The 10133-nt window shown below is 47.8% G+C and overlaps 1 protein-coding gene across 2 annotated transcripts in view; it reads left to right on the forward strand.

Moving 5' to 3' along the window:
• The window catches only part of TRPV3 (transient receptor potential cation channel subfamily V member 3), a 31173-nt gene extending 25774 nt beyond the window's left edge, over positions 1–5399 (forward strand). The window contains exons 13-17 of one of the 2 annotated variants that reach the window (XM_030296011.1): positions 418–484; positions 1811–2085; positions 3122–3234; positions 4346–4425; positions 4927–5399. In XM_030296011.1, coding sequence (XP_030151871.1) covers positions 418–484; positions 1811–2085; positions 3122–3234; positions 4346–4425; positions 4927–5024 — 633 coding nt within the window. In that variant the 3' untranslated portion in view covers positions 5025–5399. The remainder of the gene's footprint in view (positions 1–417; positions 485–1810; positions 2086–3121; positions 3235–4345; positions 4426–4926) is intronic. The other variant, XM_030296009.1, reaches the window with a different exon arrangement.
• The last annotated feature ends 4734 nt before the right edge of the window (positions 5400–10133 follow it).

Below are 10133 nucleotides of genomic sequence, written 5' to 3' on the forward strand. Positions count from 1 at the left end.
TGGTTGTGTTTAAACACCAGCTTACAAAATTCATGAAAACGTAACCGTCAGCTCTTACGAGCGCGTATGTGCTGGCTCCAGCACACCACTGCCCCCAGGAAGTGTGAGGATTTCAGATGTGAGTCTGTGAAGAAAGGTGCTCCCATACAGGCTGAATCATCAGGGACTGAGACAGACTGTGTTCCAGGAGGGAGGAGGGAGGTGAGCAGGAAGGGAAGGGAAGGAAGGCTTCTTGGAGGAGGTCGGCCTAGAGCTGAACTTTGGAGCATCAGGGGGATTTGTCTAGGGGAAGGGAGGACAGCCTGAGGGAAGGCATGGTTAGGGTGAGGGGCCTGGTGAGGGGAAGCAGTAAGGAGATCAGGGTCTAGTGAATATGTGCTCAAACCTTACCCTTGAATCATGTTTCTTTCTTTATAGGTCATTTTGCATGATGTTCTGAAGTTCTTGTTTGTATATATTGTGTTCTTACTTGGATTTGGAGTAGGTAATTGATTTATAAATAATAGGAACTCCCACATTTGTAAAGCACCTTCTATAGATGTCAAAATGATAAGGCACAGGAGTAGCCTCAGCAACACTTATGTCACCTACCAGTGGAGCACTTGCCATGCTAAGCATTTTCCAAGCATTGCCTTTTTACTTCTCCCAATGTCTCGACTAAGGGGGCGTCACCATCCCTGATCATAAGGTAACTGAGGCTTAGAAGCAGACCCGTCACTCTTGTCCATCCACACTGTGGGGTATGCCACCCACATTCACATCCAGCATGTTATGTGGCCCCACAACCTGAGGTAGGCTGGGCAGGTGGTTTTGGCCCCATTTTACAAATAGGAAAACTAAAGTTTGCAGAAATTTGACTCATCAATGGTCTTTGAAAAATAGGAGTAAATTAACGCATGGAGATAACCTCCTTTGGCCCCACGCATCGTGTTACTTGTAGTTTACTTCGGATATATCTATGAGAGCCTCTGGTCTGCTGGGGACTGGAGATAGGGAGGCCCCACTTAAAATCTCTTCATTTGTACAACCTGATTTTATTTTTATTTTATTTACAACTCCTGCAGAGAAAGATATCATTGTATTTTCCCATGCCAGTTCTCCTCCTCCCACCCACCAGCCCCCCAGGGATCATTGGCATTTGAAATTAGGCAGCCATTCCCATCTTCTGGTATCTTTGCTGGACCACAATGTGCTTATTTATTTCCTCCTTCACTTGTTTATTTATTCATCCATCCATTTACTCATTAATTTGACCATCCTTCCATCCATCCATCCATCCAACAATGAGCCACTAGTATGGTGTGTTGGGGAGAAAAGAAGAAAGAAGCCAGGTCTTGGCCAGGGGGTCTCCCTACAGAGCCTTAGAAAGAGACTCAGGACCTTACAGTCTTGGAGGATGGCCCAGGCTATAGGAAGTTGGGAGTCCAAATCCTGGTTGGGGAACCAGGGATACATGTGGATTATAATTCACAACTCTGCAAGTCTGTGAGTGATCAAGGGCCAAGTGGCAGGGTAGAGGAGCCTGTTTTGTTGGGCAGGAAGAGCTTTCTGCAGGAGGTCAGGGCAAAGAACCAGCCTGATGAAGCTTCCGGGAGCTGAGGCTGGAGGTGGAATCTAAATGGCCAGAGAGAATGAGGCAGTAGGGCTGCAGCGTGTATGTGGCGGGGGAGGGGGGGGGGGGGGGGGGGGGGGGGGGAGGGGGGAGGGGGGGGGAAGGGGGGGCATGTGTCTACGTGCAAGTATGCATGAGCTTGTTGGGTAATTAGCCAGGCACAGAGCCAGAGGAGAACACCCTGTTATGTCCTCCCAGCCCTGGCTTCATTGATCGAGAAGTGTTCCAGTGACAACAAAGACTGTAGCTCCTATGGCAGCTTCAGCGATTCGGTGCTGGAACTCTTTAAGCTCACTATAGGCCTGGGCGACCTGAACATACAACAGAACTCCAAGTACCCCATCCTCTTTCTGTTCCTGCTCATCACCTACGTCATCCTCACCTTCGTCCTCCTCCTCAACATGCTCATCGCCCTGATGGGAGAGACCGTGGAGAACGTCTCCAAGGAGAGTGAGCGCATCTGGCGTCTACAGGTGAGCCTGGCAGAGGCCCTGGCACGGGGGCCTTCACGGGGACCAAGTTCAGCACACGGTATTGACAACTGTCTGCACCAGTGGATCTGGGGTGGGGGCCTGGGAATCTGCATAAGCGCTCTGCGGTTGGCCAGGTTTGAGGAAGTCTTAGTCCAGGTTCCCTGGGTAGAGGGTCTAGGCAGTGTGACTGGACAGCGGCACATGTGATGCAAACCTAGGCTTATGGACATGTACTGCTCAGAGTTAATGGCGTAATATGAGGATGTAGAACTGTGACCTTAGATTGCATCGAGAGGAGCAGCATAGGGCCTAGGACAATTCTGCTGTCCTCGACCCTAGCTGCCACCTCTTACACGCCGTGGGCCTTATACACTGAGGACACTACCCCACAGGATGGTCCAGAACCGGTTACCAGGCCTGAGAGAGGACTGGAACCCGTGCCTCACAAGAGAAGGTGTTGGAACTAGAGTTCAAGAAGGTGAGGGTTCCCTCAGATATCTGCAGAGCTACTTGTGGGAGGATAGTTTCCTTCTGTGGCCCCAGAAGACAGAACTGAGGTGTTGGGGGCAATGACCAGGAAGTTTCTAATTATTACGGCCTTCTTAATTGGTTCGTTGATTATATTCAGGATAGATTTGACAAATTATTGACAGGAAAACTGCTGAGGGGTAGTCCAAGGCTGGCATGGAGATGGGACTACGTGATGTCTGCCCCTCTCTTCCCTGTGGGATCCCAGGATCCTAACATTTTCACTTAGGAAGCTGCTGGACTTCCAGAAACATTGTTTACGTTATGTTTAAAGCAATTTGAACACTTTCCCCAAACTTACTGGCTTTTCATTTTTGAAATCTGTGGATTAGCCGAACCCTCAGGATCTATGCATTAAGCGCCCAGTGGAGGGAACGCTGGCTGTTTGGTGGTGTGTGTGCGTGTACTTGTGTGCGCGTGTGCACGTGCGCATGTGTGCACAACCCTGTGGAGCTGTCTTCCTGGGCTGGCTCCTCACTGATGTGCTTAGCCTCATTTATGTCCCCAGAGAGCCAGGACGATTCTGGAGTTTGAGAAAATGTTACCAGAATGGCTGAGAAGCAGGTTCCGGATGGGAGAGCTGTGTAAGGTAGCGGAGGAAGATTTCCGGCTGTGTCTGCGGTAACAAAGGGAGAGGGGCCCCTGGGTGGTGGTGGTCTTTGGGCGGGGAGAGAGAGATGAGGCGGTGAATGTTGGAGAAACGGTGCCACCGCTTGCTTCCCAAACCACAGCTACAGTCGGTTCTGACCTCCTCGGAACAGGGAATTTGCTCTCGTGGGGTTGCTAGCCCTGGGATGAGGTTTCTCGAGCTTCCGAAGGGAGAGGAAAGGAGACTGCTGGTTGCGGTTCCCCTCTCTGCCCCCTGCAGGGGCCTCCATGGCCTCTCCCTGACACTGTCTGGTTTAGGAAACATTTGCTGGCCTGGCGCTCTTTGTCCTCCTCTCTATCCTGTGTGGGTTCATGTGATACCAGGGGACCCGAGGCACATTTCGTCACTGGCAAGTGGAAAGTGAGACAGCTACTTTCGACAGATATCAGGCTGTCTGGTTTTTAGAAAGTGCTGTTCATGCCGTGACCAACTTTTCTGATGATCCTACCCCCGTCTGACTGCCTGACCTTACACACTGCCCTCTGTGTATCACCTTACCGGAAACAGCTTCTCTGACTGAGAATCCCACACCGCGGAAACCATCCTTAGCCTAACAAGTGTCTCTAATTTTGACACCCTCATTCTAGAGATGTTCTCTGAATGTGAACTTCAGCCAAACCACTGCCTCCATTTATAATCTAGCACCTTAGACTCTGCCCACTCTTATTGGGGTTTGAACCCTAACCACCTTCACCTAGTGAGACCTTAACCCTAGTTTAACCCTAAACTTCTAAACTTCCACAAGTTTACTCCTCACACTGTCATATCTCAGCCTGGGCCCTCCTCCCCTCCTTCCCCATAGACCAGTAAGGAGCAGCTGTAGCTGTCTAAAGATGTCCCCTTGACACCTCTCTGAGTTTTGGGGCCCCACACACTGGGAGGAGACCAATCCCTTGAGGCCTGGGAAAATGGAGACTTGGGTAGATTTCAAACCCTAAAAATGCTGACATGACCATGTGAGGTAGGAGTCCCAGATCCCTGGGGTGGACAGAGGAGGGCCGTCTAGGACACCGCAAAAGCCATGCTATTTGTTTGCATCTAATGAGGTGCAGTTGAGAAATAGGATGATTATCACACTTGCAGGATCAATGAGGTGAAGTGGACTGAATGGAAAACGCATGTCTCCTTCCTCAATGAAGATCCAGGGCCTGTAAGACGGACAGGTACTGTTGCTGTCGGAAAGCGTGGCCACCACACCTGTTTGACCATGTGATCTTAGGCAAATCATGTGTGAGGGCCCCGATTTTCCCCATCTGCAAAATGGGAGGGTTGAAGCAAATTGGTTCTCAGGTCCCCTTCAGCTGTGACAGTAAATTTTTTTTTAATGTTTATTTATTTTTGAGAGAGACAGAGTGAGAGTGGGGGAGGGGCAGAGAGAGAGGGAGACAGAATCCGAAGCAGGCTCCAGGCTCCAAGCTGTCAGCACAGAGCCCGATGTGGGGCTCAAACTCACAAACCATGAGATCATGACCTGAGCTGAAGTCAAATGCTTAACTGACTGAGCCACCCAGATGCCCCTCAGCTGTGACATTTTATAACCCTACCTGGAATAACTTTTAAAAATCAGGTGGTGAAAAAAGAATTAGGTGGTGCATTGGGACATGGAAGCCCATGTTACAGAGCGCTGCCTTTCTAAAATAGGGATTTTGGGGTTCTTTTGAAAGCAGATTTCAACAAAATCCAAGATTCTTCCAGGAGCAACAGCAAAACCACCCTGAACGCCTTTGATGAAATAGATGAATTTCCGGAAACTTCGGTGTAGGAGCAGAATGCAGAGCTGGTGTGGGCATGGGCCGTCTGAGGCTGCTGGCTGGCCCTGGACTTGGTGCTGAGGGCTTTGCAGAGTGGAGGAGCCTGGCTCTGTGTGCCTACAAGCAGAAAGCACCCTCACGCTGAGCGGCTGACTGAACTGAGAGAGGCTGCTGTCAGTCTGAGTGGGAAACACCCTGGATTTCTTTTTTTACTCAGCAAAGAGTTTCTGTAAATCCATGGTGGGCAGTCCTGAGCCTGGGAGTCCCTGAAATCCAGGGTGAAGTCTCTGGGCTCACCAACTGGAGGTCATCTTGGCTGGGAGAGAAGCATGGCAGGGAAGGGACAGAGGCCTGAGGAGCAGAACTTCCTTCCTGCCAACATCTCCTTGACGCCCCCCCCCACCTCCCCCCTCCCCCGGCCCCAATCCCGGCCCACACATTCCACCGGCTCCCTTACTGTGACTGGGCTCCAGAATTGAAGGGATTCTTGATCCCATCCCAGCACAAACAGGGGACTGAACTCAGTGGGACATCCTGGGGGAGGAGGAGACTGAGCTCTGGAAATGCCTTTTTGGACCCTTCAGGGAACAGGAAACTACTCTTGGAATGAGAGCCTTGGCACGTCAAGGCTCGAACTGTCTCACACTGAGAGACACTTTTAGTAATTAACACAGGGTTTTTATTTTCAACAGAGAAAAGACATTTCAGTTTTGAAAATTACTTCAGATGAAGTATGTGGTTTTAAAATAGATTTTGGGATTTGGGGCAGATATAAGTATTATATACTTGGCCTCAGGGTGGCCAGAGCAGGGACAAAAGGCTTTTCTTCATACACACAAAAGTCCAAATGAGACATGCCAGGCAGGGCCCGTGTGGGCTGCTGCGACCTGGGGGAAGAGTTGGCCCTTGTCCTTGTCCTGGCCCTGCAGTCATGCATGCCTCCCAGCTGGGATCGTGGCTTCATCTGAAACAGAAATAGCAGCTGTTCTGTTTATACGGTCTTAAATCTCAGAGGTTACTATTATACAACAGTATTTCTCGTTGGAGGAATTTAACAAAATACCTGAAATGCTCTGGCATTTAATATTTTTGTTAACTGTGAATTTTGAAGCTGAGGAGAAGGAGTGTGAGAAAGGAGTGTTTGCCAAGGCGCAGGGCTTGTATTTAGAGCCTCGTCCTCCAATTTCCTCCCCCAGAAATTACACACAGTCAGTCTGGGGCAGAGGTGCAGTGGAGACAGAAGACTTGTTCCCGATCACTGGAGCCTAGACAGCCAGAAAATCTACTCTGCCTTATGTGTCTGGTAAAAGGATTCATGTGGGAATCTTGGAGGGTGGACTTACAATGATATTCATCATGAATTTTTAATTTTAAAGGGCATAAAAATAAATTTGGCTTTTAGACAACTTAGCAGTTGGCTAGTGGATCTGAGCTGAGGTAAACCGAGGAGTGCAGGCCGAGCAGTCCACTCTGGGTACGTTTCTCCACTTGGGGCTGCTCTGCGTGGCAACTACCCTGGGTGAGTGGACACTTGGCCTTTGTGTCCCTGATGGGCCAGGGCTGAGAGAGGAGGTCGAGGGCGAGCCTGAGACCTGCAAAGTCTGCGGCAGCCCCTGTATTCCCAGCAGATGCCAACCAGGGCTCTAAGCCGCGCTCGGGTCAAGTTCCTGTGTGGGCAGGGGTAGCAGGCACTTGACATGTCCTCTGGAAAGGGGAGACTGGGGGAGGAGGGTTGTCACGGAGGTAGGTGGAGCATGTGTGTTCCAGATGGGCAGAACCAGTGCCAAAGGTTGGAAATTTCAAGGACAAAGATTTTGGTTCCATTCATCCAGCACCTACTCCAGGTATTTGAGATGTTTACGGAGAACTTTTTAGAGATGTTGTTAAAGATCACGGTCAGATGGACTTCGAGGTCCTTTTAGCCTGGAGATCAGCATCCTATATCTGGAGTTCCCTACTTGCATACATCCAGAACAGGTGCCCTGATCTGAAGTACAGCCATTTGGATCCATGGTGCCATGGTCTGGTCATTCCAAAATTGTTTTTGTTTGGATATGAATGGACAGAGCCACATGGCTCTCCATTTCCCACTTGAACAAAACCTGGGAAGTGAGGCAAATGGAAATCAGTAATGGGATCTTGGTCTTCTCACACATATGGAGAGCTGTTTTCTGTGGGTCTGAATGGAATTTGTTGGCAGGACCATTTTCTGTCCTGGATATTCATCCCTTAAAAAGCTTTCAGCCTAGATCATCTGAGCCTCGGTAGGTTTACCAAAGCAAAAGGAAGCAATGAGTCAGAGATCATTGATTTAAAAAGATCAGTTCCCCTATTTTACACCTGGAAACTACACCCCGGAAAGGAAAGTGGATTTGTTTAAAGCCAGGCAGGAAGTCATACCAGAGCTGTTGGAGCTGGAGTTTCTGACTCCTGGTCTCTCCCAGCTCCGTTTTTTTATTTTTTATTTTTTATTTTTTTTAGCACAGTTATTCAGTAAACTTGAGTCTGCCTTTGTGGTTGCCACATATGTTATGTCAGGGAGGGCTAGGGCTTTTTGCTCAGATGATTCATGATGGCAGTCTGCATTGTCCCAATGATCCCTATGACAGATTTAAAACTCAAGTGTGCACATAGGTGTGTCCAAACCACACACACACACACACACACCATGCCACATTGAATCCATGGGCATATAAGGACATCTTAAAACTTCATGATTTACATTTCAGTAATTTAAGGGGTAGGCATTTTCCAGGCATGGAATCTCCCATGCTTGGATAATGGTTTTGGCTAGAAATTTTCCTTGAGCTAAACTGCCTCAGGAGGAATCTATTATTCTAGACATCACGTGACGTATCTGTTTGGAATGAAAATGGTGCTTACCTTCCTCTCTGGGTTGTAGCAGAAGGTATGAGGTTGTACTGTGAAGTAATTAAGCTCTTAGAAGGCCCCTGCCTGAGAGAGCCCAGTATTATTGAAGTTCCTTTCCTTCCTCAAAGCCTGGTGAACTGTGGCCTTTTGCTCTGGGCGGGGCCCAGGTCGATGGGCCTTCATCCGGGCCTGTAAACCATACTTGATTTTTGCATTGATTTACATGTTTATACTGTGATCTTGGTCCCAAACATAGGATTGTCACCTTGTTCTCACTGAATGTGCCTGATCCTTGTAAATTTTAATTCACATACTTGATTTTAGTGTTATGTGTGTAACTCTGTGTTAAATTAAGAAGTCATAGAGAACATTTTAGTGCCAATGAAGAAATGCTTTTACGATTTCTAATAAATATTTATTTTGCCTTGTCATGATCATGATTTATCCTTGTCTTAGGTATGCCAATATGAAGACCAGCTGAGAATCCTGGAGAGTTGCTTTCTCTAGGGATAAAGGGGAGCCCGCCCACTTTTTGGACCTGAAGCATTATTATTGGTTTCAGCTCAGGGACAGTCAGTATGCTGAGACAGGTCACCCTTGTACATCTCCCAGTACACTGAATGTCCAGTATTCCATCTGAACCACTCGACAACTCTGGGGTCACTTTGAGTAAAGGGAGACCAAGGGAGTTGAAATGACACACTCAAGGAATCACAGCCAGAAAATGTTAGCGGGTTAGGCCAAATGACCCCCAAGCAGTGATCTATCCATCATGCCCTACTGGCTCTCCACTTATTTTGCATGGTTACAAAACCATGGCTCCACGTGGAGACCAGAAAGTGTAAGTCCCTTCTGTCCACCTCACAGGACCTTTGTGAGGAGGCAATGATGTTACTATCGTTATTCGCCAACTCCTATGTATATGCATGTTTAAAATTCTTTTATTTCATAAGGATGGCAGTTTTTAACTTGAATGCCAAGACACCGCTGGGTCTTGAGGGGTTGCAAAACTTGCCAACAATCTATTAATAAGTGATTCGCTGCATTTGGTGAATTTTTTACTTCCTTCAAATGACTCCTAGAGTAACACCCTTTCCTGGGATGGGTCTTTTTGAGTGGCAAAGAAATGAGAATTATACATAATCTACATCCTACCTCAAACAAGCTTCGGCCTGTAATCTAGGAATGTGCTATCCACGGGAGCATTCTGGGTGGCCTGATAGAAAAAAAGGTGGAAACCCCTGTCATAGGATATGTTCTGGGAGTGGGATGCCTCGGTCAATCGGTATGAACAGTTTTATGGCTCTTGATATTGTGAAGAATTACCTTCCAAAAGGTATTTTGTAACTTAAGCCTTTAAGATTGTATGTTTCCTATTTATAAAGCTTTTCCAATCACATTGATTGTTTTAATGACACAGTTTTATAGATTTGATAAGTATTATATCCCCATTTAATAAGCAGAGAAATTGAGACTTGGAGAGAGGTAGAAGGACATATAAAGGTCATGGTGCTTTTTCCTGGGCCAAGGATCCAGGCTCCCTGAGGTTTAGTAATTAGTGCGAGTCAGTAGTGCCAATGAGTTTGAATAACAGAGTGGCCTCAGTCACATTTCAGAATATGTCTCATCCAGGTAAAGGGACTATGGGGGTGGGATAGGGTTTCAAGAAGAGGGAACAATGTGGGCAGAGACCTCAAGTTACTAGGGAGCTTGATGCAGCTGAGGATGGAGAAGTCCGTGTGGCCAAGTTTCTGGGAGCAAGGGGACAAGTGACATGAAATGGGGGTGGAGTGGTAGGCAGAGGACTTGTCCAGCTGTCGTGAGGCTTTGAGATTTCGTATCAAGGGTTAGGGGAAGCTACTAAAAGGTTTTACACAGAAGAATTATTACATGTGAACATTTCCCTGTTTTTGCAATGGGGTTGCAGGCTAAAAAGGTATATTTTTCCCTGTGTCATCCTTTGGGACGTAGTGACATCTGAAGAGTGTAGAAAAGTAAATTTCACTTGGGAATGATGGGAATACTGAGGACGTGGCTGGGAAAGAAGGAGAGGAGGCATAGAGAAGATAGGGATATTGGTGGATTATGAAGATGCTTCAGCAGAGAAGGGATGTTTGAGCACACTTATTGGGCACTTATTAGATTGCAGATACTGAAAAGACATCGGTAGTATCTTCAAAACGGGACGGAAGCAGAAGGGGCAAAGAGGCAGAGGCCAAGAATGCTTTACAGATTAAATGAGAGTTGAG

The sequence above is a fragment of the Lynx canadensis genome, chromosome E1, assembly GCF_007474595.2.
Source record: "Lynx canadensis isolate LIC74 chromosome E1, mLynCan4.pri.v2, whole genome shotgun sequence".
Classification (NCBI taxonomy): domain Eukaryota; kingdom Metazoa; phylum Chordata; class Mammalia; order Carnivora; family Felidae; genus Lynx; species Lynx canadensis.